General features: G+C 40.5%; 1 protein-coding gene across 20 annotated transcripts in view; it reads left to right on the plus strand.

Moving 5' to 3' along the window:
• The first annotated feature begins 8,537 nt into the window (after window positions 1-8,537).
• Window positions 8,538-19,559, plus strand: part of PICALM (phosphatidylinositol binding clathrin assembly protein) — a 111,697-nt gene continuing 100,675 nt past the window's right edge. For 15 of the 20 annotated variants that reach the window (XM_009187062.3, XM_009187057.3, XM_009187054.3 and 12 more), the window contains exon 1: window positions 8,871-9,153. In XM_009187062.3, the coding sequence (XP_009185326.1) occupies window positions 9,024-9,153 (130 nt within the window). In that variant the 5' untranslated portion in view covers window positions 8,871-9,023. Of the gene's footprint in view, window positions 9,154-19,559 lie in introns of all 20 variants that reach the window. The other 5 variants (XM_003910506.3, XM_003910505.3, XM_009187053.1 and 2 more) reach the window with 4 other exon arrangements.

Below are 19,559 nucleotides of genomic sequence, written 5' to 3' on the forward strand. Positions count from 1 at the left end.
TCACCCAGCTGGAGTACAGTGGTGGGATGTCAGCTCACTGCAACCTCCACCTCCCAGGTTCAAGTGATTCTCCTGCCTCAGCCTCCCGAGTAGCTAAGATTACAGGTGTGTGCCACCATGCCTGGCTAATTTTTGTATTTTTAGGAGAGATGAGGTTTCACCATGTTGGCCAGGCTGGTCTCGAACTCCTGACCTCAAGTGATCCACCTGCCTCAGCCTTTCGAAGTGCTAGAATTATAGGCGTGAACCCTGTACCTAGCCAACATTTCTTTACCATGTAAAATATAGCCATAGGTTTCAGGCATTAGGACCTGCCATCTTTGGCAGGGAGGGGACACAATTTAGCCTGCCATCTCCATACAAAAACCATGAGAAAACCTGCTAATTATAAAAATCTGGATTTATTAAAGTTACTAATAAGGAGAAGCATCACCATAACAAAATTTTAGTAATGTCTCAAAAGGGGGAGTTAGGAAAAGGTATTACTTACAGGATTTGAGAGGAGGCTGGTGTTAATCATGGGGGGATTTATGGCTGACATTAGTAGCCAGTGCAGAGATTGGTTTAAATTTGTTAACTAGATGAGCTATAGAACATATGCGTGTGCAGAGTTACATTAAATCAGTTCATCTGTGGTTTAACTTGTAAGTCTCTAAGCAAGTTGGCGTTAGAACAATAAGGGCTTCAATTTTGTGTTTGTGTTGCATGTCATGGAATGGTACAGTTGATTCATTTTGCAAATCATTATAGTTTTTGCTTCATTTCTCAGTCTCCTTTCTTTCAGCCAATCTTCAACCCAAGCTGGAAGAAATACCATTATTACCTGGAACATGATCAGTCCAGATTTACATTGCTATTTAATAAGTTGCAATGGTATATTGAGTTTTTCATGGTAGTTTTTTTGACCTCTTTATGAAACCTTCTCATTCCTTTTGTTGAATGATCATCTGTAAATTATCTAGTTTAACAATGGATGTGCAGCAGCATCTAAGACTCTGATGATCATTTATCTAGTAACTGCAATGCAGACAGACACTAAGACAAAAATTATTATAGAGTTCACAAGGCATTTCAAAGCCATAGTCCCAGGTTTTCAAAAGTGGACAATGAAAGCATGTGCCATAATCCATTTAGGTCTTCCTTATATAATCAAGTGTCTTTTCCCCCTTTAATTTGGGTAGGGTTTGTTCAACCTTACTGCTGTATGAAGAATTGGTCCCGTATTTGTTGTCGAATGCCTTAGGAATACCATGAGTAAAGGACAAAGGTGTTCATTAACAATCAAGGACCTTACTCCAGAAGAGGGGGAATAAAATAGCCAAGAGGATAAAGATGCAAAGCTAAAAGGATAAACATATAAAGGACATGGCAATTTATGCCCCTGGGAAATCCTCACTGATTGCTCCAAGCAGAATTCAGGGTTCCTTTTCTCTGTTCTTTTAATACTGTATGCAACACCTCTATCATAGTACTTAACATACTGTGTTGGCATTTTGTCTAAGTCATCTCTGTATCCTGAGAATGTAGCAGAGTGCTTTGCTCATAGCAAATCCTGGGTAAATGTTGATTAATCCTATTTATGGAGTGACAACTGTGTGTCAAGCATTTTACTAGTTTTTTTGTATACATTATGTTAATCCTAACAGGAAATCTGCAAGATATTTACTATAATCCCTGTGTTATGTATTAGAAAGTGAGTAACTTGCCCAGAGTTTTGAACCTAAGTTCAAGATCTAATGTGTCTGACTCCAAATCCAGTATATCTCCCATTACTTGAAATGAATTAATAAATATCCTTCATTTTTCTGATACCTATTGGTCAAAATTCAATATCCCAATATTAACATTAGCATTAAGCTTCTGATTTCATTTTAGTTCAATGTTGCATGTTCTAACACATTTTTACTTGATTCATCCTCTTAGGTTACAGAGAAAAATGGCCCCCAGGTATGTTAACATCTCATGTGTACTAATTTTGTTCTACTTCATAGAGAGGTTGTGTGTGTGTGTGTGTGTGTGTATGTGTGTTTGAGACAGGGGCTCACTCTGTTGCCCAAGCTGGAGTGTAGTGGCCCAATCTTAGCTCACTATAACCTCAAGCTCCTGGGCCCAAGCTATCCTCCTGCCTCAGTCTCCCAAGTGGCTGGTATTATAGCTGCACACCACCACACTTGGCTAAGTTTTTAAAATTTTGGTAGATAAGGAGTCTCACTATGTTGCCTAGGCTGGTCTCTAACTCTTGGACTCAAGTGATCCTACCACTGAGGCCTCCCAAAGTGCCAGAATTACAGTTGAGGCACTGTACCATGCCTAATTAGAGTTTTTTATGATGATTCAGGGTCAAGGTTTGGTTAATTTTCCCTTTCAAGGGACGGGTTGTATTTAACAACCCGTCTAGACATCATCTCCGAATAACTAAAAAAGTCCAAACATATTGTTACTTTGAAATTTTTAAAGTAATATATCTGAAAGAAAGGAAAGTGTGGCAGGAATGTGTTAAAGATAGTAAGAGAGCCTCATACCTGTTAGAGAAGCTGGAGATTACCCTGATTATTGTTTTTGTAGCCATGCTAGATGTAGCAGTTTGTACTAAAGGGCCATATGGAATTTTTATGAAAATTTTAGAAGTACATGAAATAGTTCCACGAGGAACACAAGCAGTGAGAGCCCAGCTGTAAAGTTAGGTAGACCTGAGCTCTAATCCTACTTCCCCAACCTAACAGCTGAGCAAGCTTAAGCAAGTTACTTACCTTTCCTAAGCTTTAATTTCTTTATCAGTAAAATGGAGAGAAAAGAAGTGTATTAGGTAGGGTAGCTGATTACTGTAACAAACAGCATCAAAAATCTCAGGGGATTTATTTATTTAGAGACAGAGTTTTGCTCTTTCGCCCAAGCTGGAGTGAAGCGGCACAATCTTGGCTCAATGCAACCTCTGCCTCCGAGGGTTCAAACAATTCTCCTGCCTCAGCCTCCTGAGTAGCTGAGATTATAGGCGTATGCCACCATGCTCGGCTAATTTTTGTATTTTTAGTAGACACAGGGTTTCGCCATGTTGGTCAGGCTGGTCTCTAACTCCTGACCTCAGGTGATCCACCGCCTCAGCCTCCCAAAGTGCTGGGATTACAGGCATGAGCCACTGCGCTCGGCAGCATAATTTATGTTTCTGGTCATGCAGTTCTCACGGGCAGCATTCCTCCAAGAATTCATCTGTGACCCCAGGCTTCTTACATTTTGTGGTATTGACCTCCTCTAGATTCTCTGAAGTCTTCATTCAGCCTGTAAGAAGGGAAAGAAAGAGAATATGGAGCATGTGTAGGAGGTTTTTGAGGCCTTATGGGTCAAGACTTAAATGGCTTTCATTATTTCTGTCCACATTCTCTGGGACAGAAGTCAGTCACAAGATCCCAACTAATTGCAAAGGAGGCTGGGAAATGTGGTCTAACTCTGTGCTCAAGGGGGAAAGGACACAGTTTGCTGTCTCTGCCACTTAAGGTCATGAAGTTTTAGGGTGTAACTGAGATAATGTATGTAACGTGCTTAGAACAGGGTAAGTAATCAACAAAGTCACATATTATTATTATTGTCACAAATACATATGCTGGGAGTCTGAATAAGTTTCCTGCAGTTGGAAGTGGAATACAGTCATACATCACATAACAATGGGGAAAAGTGCTGAGAAACGTGTCATCAGGCAATTTTGTTGGTTTGCGAACATCACAGAGTGTACTTACAGAAGCCTAGATGGTATAGCCTACTACACACCAAGATTATATATCATAGCCTGTTGCTCCTAGCCTACAAACCTGTACCACACATTACTGTACTAAATAAGCAACTGTAACAAAATGGTATTTGTGTAGCTAAACATAAATCTAAACATAGAACAGATACAGCAAAAACAGAGTATTATAATTTATAGGACCACCCCTGTATCTGTGGTGATTGTTGACTGAAATGTCATGCGGCACATGACTTTATTTGTTTAGAGGTTCTAGCAAGGGAACTTAGCTACAAAGAAAAGTCCTTACCTTTGTAAGGTTATGTGAAGTTATGATCTCTAACTGACTGGCAGCATCAGGAAGTGTAAACACAGAAAGGTGAGGAAGGAAGGGTTTGCCATGTGTTCATATCAGTTTAGTTAGCTTAATATCAAAAGGTTATAATTTAGATAATAAAGTATAATGATAAAAGTAAAAATTCTGGTCAATTTTCTCTTCCATATTCCTTTGCCACTTTCTTAAGTCATTGATGACGACTTAAGGTTCCTCAGGTGCAGCATACTTTTACCTATTTTCTCCTTTGTTACCACTTACAGACTAAGATCTCTAAGAACAGAGGCTCTGTCTGTCTTGCACATTATTTTATCTTAGCGTCTAGAAAACCCTGGCACATAGTATGCAGGCAAGAACTATCTGTTGAATAAATTTAGTCTATATTGGCAGCTGCTTCAAGTACTGGCTAAAGGGTCTGGGTAGAGTATTGGAAGGAGAATTATTTTTTAAATCTTGCTTCTGCCACTTAGTTATCTGTGGGATTTTGGAAAGTTACTCAATTTCTAAGATTTGGCCGGGTGCAGTGGCTCATGCCTGTAATCCCAGCACTTTGGGAGGCCGAGGTGGGCAGATCATGAGGTGAGGAGATCCAGACCACTCTGGCTGACACAGTGAAACCCCATCTCTACTAAAAGTACAAAAAATTAGCCAGGCGTGGTGGTGGGTGGGTGCCTGTAGTCCCAGCTACTCGGGAGGTTGAGGCAGGAGAATGGTGTGAACCCGGGAGGCGGAGCTTGCAGTGAGCCGAGATTGCGCCACTGCACTCCAGCCTGGGCAACAGAGTGAGATTCTGTCTCAAAAAAATAAAAATAAAAAGTAATTTCTAAGACTTGTCTGTTTTCTTGTATTGGATGGGCACGATACTTGGGCATGATATTTTTTGAAGTTATTGTTATGAGCATTAAATTTTTAAAGTGTAGTGTTTCTAGCACATAGGAGGCATTAAAAAAACTTGTTCCTTCTCCCAACACTCCCTGCCTCTCTACAACATACCTTTTAGTTGGAAGAGCCTAAGAAATATCTAGGAAATATGTTATTCAAGTTTTTTCCTTCTGTTTTTGGTCTGCTCCTTTACAATCAAAGCAAAGAGACCTTCAAGTTGAGAACTGACTAGTTCCCAAAGGACTGATAGGTTCACTGTAAATAGTGTTTAACACTTAGAACCTCTATGCCTGACACACAGTTCAATACATATTTTTTGAAAGAGTAAATTAATTAAGAAGGTACTAAATAAGGATGATGCTCTAAACAGGTAATTATGGGATGGACATACTTTATTTATTTATTTTTAGAGGCAGTGTCTTGCTCTGTCATCCAGGCTGGAATGCAATGATAGGATCATAATTCACTGCAGGCTTAAACTCCTGCACTCAAGGAATCCTCCTGCTTCAGCCTCCCAAGTAGCTATGACTATAGGCTTATGCCTCCATGCCCAGCAGACATGCTATATGTGTGAAAAAGTGGGCAGATTTTATCAAATGAGAGGTTTGGAGTGATGGTGTGTCTGAATGTGTGATTTCAAAGCGTTCTCATTCATTCATTCAATCACCATTTACTGTGTATCTACCTTGCATCAACCATAACACTAGCATGGATGTATCTCTGCACCCCCATGTTAGTGCAATTAGTCAATCACAATAACAATTAGATAACAGAAGGATACATAAGATATGAGTAACAAAATGAAACCAGTAACTGCTTATTGGGATGTGAAACAGCATGACATCCAAGTATGTCAAGTAGTGTGATATTGGCTGGAGTGCATTTAAAGGAATCAGAAGAGATGAGGCTTAACAAGTAGCAGGTAGGTAGGGGAATTTAGAGGAATGGGAAGAGACAAGGCTCAACAGGTTTAGGTGGCCATATGAGTTGGCATATGTGGAACTTCAGGTAAGATATTTCTTGAATAGACCGAGGAAACTGACACAGAGAAAACTTAAGTATATAAGATAAAGTAGGTCAGTAATGCCTATTCTTAGCTCTAATTCCCCATCTTCTTCTAAATTGCTCCATATATTTCATTTCACAATTACACATAAACCTCTACAACAGTCACTGATTATTTACATACTTAGAAACTTCTAAAACAGGGCCAGATCATGAAGAACCATGTATGCCATGTTGAGAGTCCTTAATTTCATCCTTTAGGGTAGCGATGGGGGAGCTAATGGAAGATTTTAAAGCAAAGAAAAGACAATCACATTTTAGTTTCAGAAATACCTGAATTGGAGAGTCAGGGTATAAAAGACACGGAATCAGCTAAGAAGTTACTAAAATAGTCTAGTACAACAGAGATCATAAAGGCTGGAACTAAGGCAACAGAAGTGGTGTTAGAGATGGGATGTGTTTGAGAGTAGGTTAGGCTTGATGAGGGAAATAAAACAGAAGGAGAACTCTGAATCACAGCTTTCTGAGGGGAGCTTCTGGGCATGTGGTGAGGCCATTAACAGATACAGGGAACAGTGTGGATTAAAGATGTAGGATGCTGGGCAAGGGCAAGAGAAGTTCAGTTTTGGCCATGGTGAGTTGGCATCTGTGGAACTTCAGGTAGAGATATTTCCTGAAGAGACCAAGGAAACTGACATAGAGAACACTTAAACATGTAAGACAAAATAGGTCAGTAATGTCTATCCTTAGAACAATTCCCCATCTTCTTCTAAATTTCTCCATAGATTTCAGTTCACAACTACACATAATCCTCTTCAATGATTACTGATTATTTACATAGTTAGAAACTTCTACCATGTATACTTGGAAAAAATAAAATGATATTTCTAACAGCAGCCTGTTAATAGGGTAAACATGTCAATTTTTGTCACAAAAGTGGTCTGAAAGAACCTCTTTGGTAAAAGTAGCAGTGTAATACTTTCCTGTTATGTACTTAGGAATGACTGACATTTTCCCTAAGGATAAAATATTCACCTGTTGATAGCTAGACCATGTTAGTGTTGACCTCAGTTTGGGGTTTACCAATGCAGAGGCTCAAGCCAACCAGTAACTTATACAGTGGAACCCATAGACCAGTAGCAATGATGGCTGATAACATGTCTTGAAAATTTGGTAATTCCACTGCCCAATGGAGATGGGGCAGCAAACTGGGCACCAAACCACAGATGGATTGCAGTACAGTGAAGGAAGTCATTATAGTTTTGTGAAATTGGAGGCTGGCTTGACAAAGATGAAGCCCGCTGGGATTAAGAACTGTGTGTTCTTGGCAAGAGCATGTTGCTGCAGAATTTCACCAGCCATAGTGGGGAAAAAAGGGGGGTGAGGGGATGTGGGGAATATGGAATGGGAGACCACAAAATTCCTGATATGATACATAAAATGTTAAATATCTATCAGCTTTGCATCCTTTGAGAGTCACCAGATTGAAGCACAGTATTTTGGATTTGGCTGGCAGATGGTGTACACAGACTTTCTGAGAATGTTAGCATTTCATTTGAAACTAGCAAGATTACATGTGACTATCATGGTAACTTAACACTCAAGAGATTTTTCAACTTATCCCTAACCCTGGGTTAAATGTAGGGGCTCTAATAACATATAAAAGGCTTTGTTATGTATGGTCTGGGTCTCATTCAATAGTATTTCAGGATATAATACTTCTTTTAAAATGTCCACAGGGCAGTGTCAACGTCTTTCCATGGAAATCTGGCTCACCCAATAAGAGAAAAGAGGCCAAGGAAAGAAAGACTAAACCAAGAGAGATGGCAGGCAGTGATGTCTGGACTATTTGAATAGGACTTCTCCATTTACCGCCCCTCTCACTTCCTTCTATGGTCTGGACCTTTAATCACCACAGCAGTCAGCCATGTAGGGTCAAGCTAATCGCTGTTGACATCATCCTACTACTTCCCTTTTCAAATTCCAGTGAAGCTATGTGTTTCCTGTCCTATTCCACACCCTAGAGAATGAATACGGGCCAGCTAGTATCTAAATTTAGAATGGCAGCAACGTGTCGGGTTTTCGGAGTAGAGATAAACAAAACCAGGTGACATTTCCAAGCCTCTCAAGGAAAGGGGGGGAAAAAAACCTTTCTGGGGTAAGTAAATAAGGAGAGCTTCAATAGTTCCACGGTAGAGAGAGGCATGCTGGCAGGTTCAGAAAATAGGCCGCCTGGAACCTTCTCCTTTAAGCCAGGAGGGCGGCTTTGGGAGGCGTCTCGAAATACCTTCTTGACTCTGCTAGGAAAGCTCGGGGAGCCAGAGGCCTAATACCCCCGACTTCAGGGGAAGCTGTGACGGCAGCTGCACCTCCTTTGTCAGGCTGTTGGTTTCAACCACAGACACGAGGACACACTTGAGTTGGGGGTAAGTGGAGAAGCCTGCCGCCCCGCCCCCAGCACGCCGCCCTCGCCATTCCTCTCCCGCCCCGCCCCCCGTCTGTGACCCCGCGGGCCGAGCCTCAGGCGACCTGTTGGCAGGGAGAGTCACGTGACGCGCCGGCTGCGCACTCCCCTCGGGCGGGCCTCCTGTTGCGCCTGCCTGGCGAGTTCCATCACGTAACGCGCGGGCGCCGCCCCGCTCTTCCCTCGTTGAGCGAGGGAGGGCGGGCGTCGAAGAGGAAAGGGAAGGGGAAAGGGGCGGGAGAAGGGAGGAGGGGCGGTGTCCGAGTCACGTGACCCGGGGGCAGCCCGGAAAGCTCCGAGGAGGAGCCTGGCGCCGCCATTTTCCTGCAGCTGCCTGTCCCTCTTACCCTGCCCGGCTCCAGCTGACCAGGGAAGGGGTGGGCTGAACTGAGGCGGGGGCAAGGGAGTGCCCGACATCTTGTCCGACTCCGCGGGTGATACAAGCCGGTTCTCTCTGGACTGGGTGGCAGCGCGCGGCCCCGAACCGCGCCCCAGGCCGGCAGGCGGGGAAGGAGCCGGTGGGGGTAGGGGGTGCGGTGGGGGGTGGGGACCCTCCGGCTCTTGGGGGTCCCAGTCCCCGCCGGCTGCTGAGCGGGTAGGGTGGTGGAGGAACTGCAGAAATGTCCGGCCAGAGCCTGACGGACCGAATCACTGCCGCCCAGCACAGTGTCACGGGCTCTGCCGTATCCAAGACAGTATGCAAGGCCACGACCCACGAGATCATGGGGCCCAAGAAAAAGCACCTGGACTGTGAGTGAAACCGACCGCGGCCCCCCTCCCAGGCGCCCGCGCGACCCGCGTCCTTCTCTCCCTCTCTTTTCTTTCCCCCGTCTGCTGCCTCTTCCCTCCCTGCGTCCTCTCTGGCACGGCGGGTCCTGTGCCCGTTGGGCTGTGTTCTTTTGCTTCCATCACACCTGCCTTCACGGCCTCCGCTCCCCGTCTCAATATCTGACAAGCCAGTCCCCTCCCTATTCCTAGGGGACCCTCGCCTCCTGTCCGGTGCGCTACCACACCCCATCATACACAACCAACTTGCCTCCCCACCTGGCTTCTCACCCCCTACCCGTCTCCACTGCAGCCTTCTGCTCTCCCTTCCCACCCGTCCGGTGCCGCCTTGTCGCCCTCGCCTGAGCGTCTGCCCAGCCCCATTGTTTCTTCATCAGCCTTCTTCGGGTTTCCGCAAACGCCTGGTTCCTTGCACCCAAATCCCTGTTATCCCTCCGGGCTGCCTCCCTTGAAGTGATCCCCCACTTCCTTTGCTCCACTAGCTGCTTCTCCCATCCGTTCCTGGCTTTCTCGTCTACCTTCCCTCCCGCGTTTGGGTTACCTTTCATCGCCTCTCTAGTAGCTTCAGTGTAGTTTTTTTTGACTCATTTTATTTTAAATACCATACCCACTTACCCGACTTTTATTTCAGATTACCTTCTTTGTGAGATTGAAAGTAAAAGGATTCAATTTGGTGTAGGGAAAGCTTTCTGGAAAGTTGGGATTTTTATTTGCCTCTGGTGGAATTTAATCATTGTGTTGTCCATACTTTTGACTGGGGTGAGTTTGTGACTGTCAACTCTGCCCCCCACCTTTTCAAATGGGGAGCTGGAAAAAGGCTTTTTGCTGATACTCTTATCAGTTCCCGGAACTGTTAACTCTGGCGGCTTGAATTCAGAAGCTTGACTGTTAAGCGTAGACTGTTGGAATTCCAAATGGATTGATAAATTTACTTACAAATAACATACATCCCTTAAAAAACATTGGCAAAATGATGTTTGATGATGCTTGAGTTTGGATACGTTTTAATTATGCCAGTTACCTTTTGAGGAACCAGCTTCTCTTACACGACACAGTATTCGTCCGTTCGCTAACGTAGATACAATTAGTAGAGCTGACTCCTCGCAACTTTTTTCTAACCTGGAAGTCACCTGTAATATCCTCCTTTTTCTTTGCGCTCTTTTACCTCAGGGTACAAAGCTCATTGGATCACTCAAGCCAATGGAGCTTAGACCTGAAACTTTTCAGGGAAAAATAGGGAAATAGTCACGATAAATAAGTTCCCTTTTTAAATGACTGAACACATTTGTCTGACTGGCTTTCATCATACATGAAAGTTACTTTGCTTTACTGTTTGAAGCAAGAGTGAGCATGCCCTGAAAGATAATTCATTGTCTGGAAGCCTGTTTTGATTTCTCATTTGGACTTTGGCCGTAAAGTTTGCACTTTAAAAAAAAATGTACGAAATGTAAATTCTTCCAAGTTACTGTGCTCATGAATACTGTTAGAACAAGTTTTTGCTACACAGAAGCCCATTATTCGTTGTGATTGTTCCTCCACTGTGGAAAAAGTTTTAAATAAAAAGCATTAGTGCTTGGTTCTTTCAGATACGCGTTCAAGCTGCTTTTAAACTCTCAGTCCTTGTTTGTCTTAGAGAATGGAGAATATATTTAAATGGTGACACTTATAAACAGAAACTTAAAATGCATCGTAAAGCCAAATGTGATTTTTTGATTGTCTGATATGTGTAGTAGACGTTTCTACTATTTAGGCTCTTCAAGTGACTACTTGGTTTGCCCTACCAAATCTTACAGTTTGCCCTGACACTGTGTTAATTCTTCTGTTAGTTTTTTTTTTTTTTTTTTTTTTGGTATGAGAGTATGAAGAAACTACTTGTGACTGTGTGAACTATTTTCCTCTTTCCTCATTCAAAATAATAATCGATAAGTCTTTTAAAAGTTTTTTATAAAGGTTTGTGTCTTGTTTCAAATGTACCAGTGGTTCTTTTAACGCATTGCCAAAAAGAGGAGAAAATAGGTAGGGTTGGAAGAGTGCTATTTGCATGTGGTTTCATAAATGTTATTAGCTATTTCTCTTTTTTTAACCACTACTGCAGATGCTAACTGGGATTAGGTTTGGAGGATAATCTTGCATTTGTCGTTCTTTTTCTCTTCCACTTCTGTTTTTATAAGCTCTCACCTTTTTGGAACTTGAGTATACCTGGTAGTATTTGATTTAAAAATATATGTGTAGATAGTGTACTTCTATTTCTTTTCAATGAGGTTTTAAAATACTGGAATACTATTTTCCCTACATTGTTGTTTAAAATGTCCTGTAATCAGTTCTCACTAATAAAATACCTTTATCTTAGGTAAAGTCTGACCAGTGAGTGGTTTACTAAACAAATACCTTCCTTGCACACACTAACATGCTTTGAGAAAATTTAAGAGTCTTCTACGGACAGTTCATGGTGTTGACATCATGAACTTTGGGCTTTAATACAGAAACCTGTCATTTCAAGTACTTTTTCGTCTTTTAGAAGTTTTTCTTTATAGTGAAAGCTTAGTTTATGTGCACCTTTTAATGCCTCTAGCAACTGATGCTTCTTTATATGAATCTAATGAAAATGATTTCATTTTAAAATGGCAGCATTTAACAAAAAATATGCTTAGGACTGTTGGTTTTCCTATGAGCTCTTAGAGTGTGGAGGTGGTTTCTGTGCAGTTTCTCGCCAAGATCTTTCCATATTAGGAAGTGATTATTAATAATCCATGAATTATAGCTTAATTCATACTACATTATATATTTATTGAAGAAAGATCTTTTTGCTTTGCTTATACTGTAGGTGTTAGTGGATAATAACGTTGACTAGCATCCCTAGTGTGAAAGCGTTGTTGAACTTGGAATATGTCTGTAAAAATAAACACGATTTCCATTTAATTTTAGGCTTTTAGTAGCCATAATCAAGGTAGAGGCATAGCAGTCCTTATATTTGAAGGACTTCAGTTTTCCAGGCACTTTCTCGTCATCTCATTTAATCCTGTCTCACAGCTGCAGGTGGGGGCAATTCATATACATAGAAAGTAGCCTCTAATTCTGTTTAGCAGTATAGAATGCTTAAAAGAACCATAACTATTGCAGGATAGAAAAAAACATTTTTTTTTTTTTTTTTTTTTGAGACGGAGTCTTGGAGTCTCGCTCTGTCCCCAGGCTCGGGTGCAGTGGTGCAATCTTGACTCACTGCAGCCTCCGCCTCCCAGGTCCATGCAATTCTCCTGCCTCAGCCTCTTGAGTAGCTGGGACTACAGGCGCACGCCACCACACCCAGCTAATTTTTGTATTTTTAGTAGAGACAGGGTTTCACCATGTTGGCCAGGATGGTCTGGGTCTCTTGACCACGTGATCCTCCCGCCTCTGCCTCCTAAAGGGCTGGGATTACAGATGTGAGCCACCGTGCCTGGCCCACAATTTTTAATTTATAACTTCTTAATATATAAATCATTTTTATCTGATCTTACAATCTTTAGTCTTAACCCACCCTTTTTTTTAATATATAGAATCTTGCTCTGTCACTGGTGTGCAGTGGCAGGATCACAGCTCACTGCAGCCTCATCCTCCTCAGGCTCAAGAGATCCTCCCACCTCAGTCTCCCAAGTAGCTGGGACTACAGGCATGTGCCACTACGCCTGGTTAAAGAAACTTTTTATTTTTGGAGAGATGAGGGTCTCCCTATGTGGCCCAGGCTGGTCTTGAACTCCTGGGCTCAAGTAATCCTCCTGCCTCAGCCTCCCAGAGTGCTGGGATTACGGAGCCTCCCAGAGTGCTGGGATTACAGGTGTGAGCCAGCATGCCTGTCCCTTATCCTATTTTATGATACGAATTCTTAATTTTCTTTATTCTTATTTACTATCCTTGGACGTTTATATTTTGACATATTTCACTGAAATGTAATATTTGTACTAAAGGCTGTAATGTCTCCTTTTTTTTTTTTTTTTTTTTTTAAATGAGGTGGGTCTCACCCTGTTGCCCAGGCTGGAGTGCAGTGGTGCAATCACATCTCACTGCAGCCTTCACATCCGGGTTCAGACAATCTTCCTGAGTAGCCGGGACCATAGGCACCTGCTACCACGCACAGCTAATTTTTAATTTTTGTATAGACAGGGTCTCCTTATGTTGCTCAGACAGGTCTCAAACTCCGGGGCTCAAGGATCCTCTCTACCAGCTGAGCCTCCTAAAGTGCCAGGATTATAGGTGTGAGTCACCATATCCTGTATGTCTCTGTTTTTTAATTCATATTTTTCCCAGTTAATTTACAGAGACATTTCATTTCACCCACTGCCTTATCTTTTCTAAAAATCAAGATCAAGTTCTTACTAAGCATCCATTATCAGCATACCTCTATGGTAGATATAGAATGGTTATTTGTATGTTGTGAACTGAATCTAGAAATTGGAAATAAGTTTTTAAAAAGTAAGATTTGAATATTTTGCTTATGTAGAAGTTGGAATTTGTATTTGGTCTAGGGGTTTGTGTAACTACATTAAAAATGTATGTAACATACCAAACTGTACCTGAATTAATTCTCTTTTAAAGCACAAATGGTTTTTAATGTTTCAGTTAATATCATGGGTGCTTAGTTTGTGTATTGTCAAGAAGGATCTGGTAACTAGGATGTGGTTTCTAAGAAGATGCATATAAGGAAGAAATAAAGTAGAAGATCTGTCCCAGGATATCTCTTATTTAAAAGTAAGGTAACTGGGACTTTTTTTTTCAAAAGGATCTGGTTATAAAAAGACAGTTATTTTGTAATTAATGTCTGGGCTTCCTATTCTTTCCTATAAGAATTAGTCATATGATTTATATTTTCATTATCCTTACTAGTCTTTTAGTAGTTTTGCAATACAGAAAATAGTAATAGAGTTATCAAAGTGGTAGTAATGAGTAAGATTTGATTATACATGTCAAATGCCTGAGGCATTTTATTTATTTTTATTTTTTCTGTCGCCATGGCGGAACAGAATGCCTGAGGTATATAGTAAAATTCACAAATGGATCCTTTTTCCTCCCACATATATCTAGTTAAGTTTCTGAATAGTATGTATTTTAAAAGAGAAACTCTAAAGATAACTTAATATTCACCTGTTTTTTTGTAACCGCTTATTTGTAATTAGCAAATGAATTCTGAAATACTTTTGTAATTATTGTTCACCGATGGATTTATTTGCTATGTTAAGAAATAATATTAAACTTTGGGCATCTATGCCTTTTATGTTTACTAAATATTTTATATATCTGGATAATTTTTAAAGGTGTCTTTGAATTTAAAGTTACTATGGCAGGTGAGAAGTGAAACACTTCATAAGAAGTGATTGGTGTTTTTCTTTCATATGCTTTGTGAGACATTTATATGAAACATTTACTTTGATGTTTTAAAATACACTGATTGTTTAAAAATAATCTATTTTAATAATCAGAATCGCTTTCATTTAAGTAAATTTATTTGGCCATGATGATCATTTAGAATAGTTAATGTGAAAGTTCACCGTAGACATAGTTGTTTCTCCTTTGTTTTCTTCAGCTCTAAAATGCTTAATTTCATGATTTCTCACTTAAAATAAAGAAGTAAGAAAGAAAAACTTAGAGGCTTCTTGGCAAGAGGTTAGAGCCCTACCAGGAAGTAGTAGCCTTAGACTTTCAAAGTAAAGGCTTAGTATTTGCTCTTCCTGTTCTTTTGGTAGCTAAAGTGGCATTTCCGTTACTTTGTGTTCTGTCTTAGTATGTTCCTAGTTAAACTGTTTTATACGTTTCTCTAGAGAATCAAAATTTTGGACTTGACCTTTTAGAATTTTGTATGTTCACTGTGTATATGGTTCTTTTTATGGAGAATCATTTTGGACAGTTAGATAGTTCTTTAAAAGAGAATCTCGGCAAACCTAAGCCTTTGTATTAAAAATTATGTTCAGAGTTGTGATTTATCAGATTATCAGAAAATTAAGGATTTCTCAAGTTATATTATTATCAAGATATATTATATCCCCCACGAAAGTGGTACATTTGTTAAGATTGATGGATATACATTCACACATCTTTACCCAAAGTCCATAGTTTACGTTAGGGTTCACCTTTTTTTTTTTTTTTGAGACGGAGTTTAGCTCTTGTTCCCAGGCTGGAGTGCAGTGGTACAATCTCGGCTCACTGCAACCTTCGCCTCCCGGATTCAAGGGATTCTCCTGGCTCAGCCTCCCAAGTACCTGGGATTACAGGTGCCCGCCACTATGCTCAGCTAAATTTTTATATTTTTGATAGAGATGGAGTTTCACCATGTTGGCCAGGCGGGTCTCGAATTCCTGACCTCAGGTGATCCACCCACCTCGGCCTCTCAAAGTGTTGGGATTACAGGCGTGAGCCACTACGCCAGGCCAAGGTTTACTCTTGGTGTTTGTATGTTCTGTGAGTTTGGACAATTGTATGGCACATATCCACTATTGTAGTGGTACAATGTTTATCTGCCCTGAAATACTCTATGCTCCCCCTAGCCATCCCTCCTGTTCCCCAACCACTGGCAACTGCTATTTTTTATTAACTGTCTCTATAGTTTTGCCTTTTCAAGAATGTCGTAGTTGGAATCATACAGTCTATAGCCTTTTCAGATTTTCTTTTTTCACGTACTAATACGCATTTACGATTTCCTCAATGGCTTTTCATGGTTTGACAGCTTTTTTTTTTTTTTTTGGCACTTGACTACTCTATTTATTATCTGGATATACCAGGGTTTACTTGTCCATTTACTTAGTGAAGGACATCTTAGTTGCTTCCTAGTTTTGGCAATTGTGAATAAAGCTGCTATAAACATCAAACATCTGTGTGTGTGTCTTTTGTGTGGACATAAGTTTTCAGTTCATTTGGATAAATACCAAGGACCACAGTTGCTGGATCATATGATAAGAGTACCTTTAGTTTTGAAAGAAACCTCCAAACTGTCTTTCAAAGTGATGGTACCATTTTGTATTCGCACCAGTAATGAATGGGAGTTTCTGTTCACATTCTTACCAGCATTTGATATTGTCACTGTTACAGATTTTGGCCATTCTAATAGGTGTGTAGTGGTATTGTTTTAATTTGCATTTTCCTGATTATGTGACATCTTTTCATATGCTTAGTTGCCATCTTTATATCTTCTTTAGTGAGGTGTCCGCTAAGGTCTTTGTCCTGCTCTTAAAGTCAGGTTCTTTGTTTTCTTATTGTTGAGTTTTGAGAGTTGTATATTTTGAATAACAATCCTTTATCAAATGTATCTTTTTTTTTTTTTTGAGATAGAGTCTTGCTCTGTCTCCTAGGCTAGAGTGCAGTGGCGCCATCTCATCTCATTGTAAGCTCTGTGTCCCAGGGGTTCAAGCGATTCTTCTGCCTCAGCTTCCTGAGTAGCTGGGATTACAGATGCCCACCATCATGCCTGGCTAATTTTTGTATTTTTAGTAGAGATGGGGTTTCACCATATTAGCCAGGCTGGTCTTGAACTCCTGACCTCAGGTGATCTGCCTTCTTCAGCCTCCCAAAATGTTGGGATTACAGGCATGAGCCACCAAGTCTGGCTATCAAATATATCTTTTGCAAATATTTTCTCCCAGTCTGTGCCTTGTCTTTTTCATTCTCTTGACAGTGCCTTTCACAGAGCAGAAAATTTTAATCTTAATGAAGTCCAGTTTAGCAGTTCTTTCTTTAATGGGTCATGCCTTCATCATTGTGTTTAAAAAGTCATCAACAAATGCAAGGTCATCTAGATTGTCTTCTGTGTCACCATCTGGGAGCTTTATAATTCTGCATTTTATATTTAGGTCTGTGATCCATTTTGAGTTAATTTTTGTGAGTGTAATGTCTGTCTCCAGATTCTTTTTTTTTTTTTTTTTTTTGCCTGTGGATGTGGAGTTGTGCAGTACTATTTGTTGAAAAGACTATCTTTGCTGCATTGTATTGCGTTTCTCCTTTGTTGGCAGTGGTTCTTAAGGTGTGATCTGGGGACTTCTGGGGGTTCTCAAGACCGTTTCAGCAAGTTTGTGAGTTAAAAACTATTTTCATGTACTAAGACATTATTTGCCTTTTCTATTTTTATTCTTTCGCCACTGTACAGTGGAGTTTTCCAGAGGCTATGTAATGTGTGATATTGCAACAGTTTGAATGTAGTAGCAGATAATGAGAATTCAACTATTTCCTATTAAGCCACAAAATAGAGTTTTGCAAAAATGTGAAACAATGCCATTCTTCTAAATTGTGGGGTGCTTTTTTGAAAATACTGTTATTTTTCACATGAGTTAGTGTTGATAAATTTCTCAGTTTCAGTTTCTAACAGTAAATATTGATAGAGAACCCCTATATAAAAGCTCTTGGGTCCTCAATTTTAAAGTGTAAAGGTTCTGAGACTACAAAAATTGCACTTTTAGGGATGAGTGTGTGTTACAGGAGACAAAAGAGTACTCAAAAAGGAACTAGATTTAAGGGATCCTTTGAATTCTCAGGAGTGATTTTGGATTTGATTTTGTAGGTAACAGTGCCCCAACTTTTGGAAGATTTCAAGCAAGAGATGTGATATCATAATCCCTATGTCCACTTTATGTCCATAAGTAGATTGGAAGGAGTGTTCAGTATGACTTGGGAACTGCTGGGGCAAAAAAGTCTAACACTAATATTTAAAATTTTTTTCCCAAAGACCTTAAAAATTAGTTATTAATTGGAACTCTTGATTATTTGTCCCCTCTCTCTCTCTTTTTTTTTTTTTGTTAATATCAAAACTATCTTTTTTTGTGAAAGCCAGGCAGGTTAGGTATCAATTGTGCCAAAAGTTCTTGACTACCAAACCATTAGCCTTTGGACTTATGATTCGTTGGACTAAAGACAGGGTCTTGCTCTGTCACCCAAACTGGAGTGTAGGGTCATGATTATGGCTTACTGTAACTCTGAACTCTTGGGCCGAAGGGATTCTCTTGCCTCAGCCTCCTGAGTAGATAGGACTACAGGTGTGTGCCACCATGCCCTGCTAAAGAGAAAGGGGTCTCTTGCCTAGGCGGGTCTCGAACTTCTGACCTTGGCCTCCCCAAGTACTGCAATTATAAGTGTGAACCACTATGCTTGGCCTCTTTTAAACTTACTTTACCTTGCTCCCGTTAATATTCACATTTAAAGTAACCACTTTCATAAAAACATCACTGAATAACTCCCCTGGTCCTGTCAGTCCAATATTATTCTCACCATTTATAAAGTTTCAAATATTGTTAAACTGTAGTTGCTATCTTGCTTTTATATATTTTGGGTTTATGCACATTTCCTCTGTAGAACAGGAACTGTTTTCTGTATTGTTCTTTATCTCTTCTTCAAGTACCTAGTCAGCGACCCCATGGGTGCTCAGTAAATATCAAATGATTATACTTAACCTCCCTTCATAGCTCAGACTATTCCATGAACAATTTATGGACATAAAAATCTATACCAGTAGACATTTAAGGACATTTTTTTTTTTTTTTTTTTTTTTTTTTTTTTGAGACGGAGTCTCACTGTGTCTCCCAGGCTGGAGTGCAGTGGCGCGATCTCAGCTCACTGCAAGCTCCGCCCCCCGGGTTCACGCCATTCTCCCGCCTCAGCCTCCCAAGTAGCTGGGACTATAGGCGCCCGCTACCGCGCCCGGCTAGTTTTTTTGTATTTTTAGTAGAGACGGGGTTTCACCATGTTAGCCAGGGATATTCTCGATCTCCTGACCTTGTGATCCACCCGCCTCGGCCTCCCAGAGTGCTGGGATTACAGGCTTGAGCCACCGCGCCCGGCCTTAAGGACATTTTTTACGGTGACTATGGAAATTACCTGGTTACAAATTTGTATATAAAGTCAGTAACATTGATTAAAAACATAAGAAATTACTGTGTTTCATGGAACTCATGAGGCATTAAGAAGTTTAGTTTTCTTTAGATGCAAGGTAGTGTCTTCCAAAAACATTGTTACTTCAGAATTTTTGTAGCTGCTCCATTTGAACGCTATATTAAAATGCACATTTTTGAGGACATATTCTTGAAATTAGGAATGTAATTTTTAAGAATTTAACAGAGGACCAGAAATAGATCTGAAGAGTTTATCAGAGCTGCTTCCTTGCACAACTCCAGAAGGTGCCTATCACATCTTTTTGTGCAAAAGGTGCCTCCTAAAGTATAACTGTACAGTAGACTCATTTTTGATATAAGAAGGGATAAAGCACACTTAACAGATGATATCAAAATATAAAAGAAAAGAAGTGTCTGTTTTAGAAGGAAGCTGTATGAGGTATGAGGCAAAGGTTAGGGAGGTGGTAGCAATGGTGGTAAAACTAGGATCACTTAATCTAGATTAATCAGTAAGTTGATTCCAGGGGC

This window comes from Papio anubis, chromosome 12 (genome assembly GCF_008728515.1).
Source record: "Papio anubis isolate 15944 chromosome 12, Panubis1.0, whole genome shotgun sequence".
In the NCBI taxonomy this organism is placed as follows: Eukaryota; Metazoa; Chordata; class Mammalia; order Primates; family Cercopithecidae; genus Papio; species Papio anubis.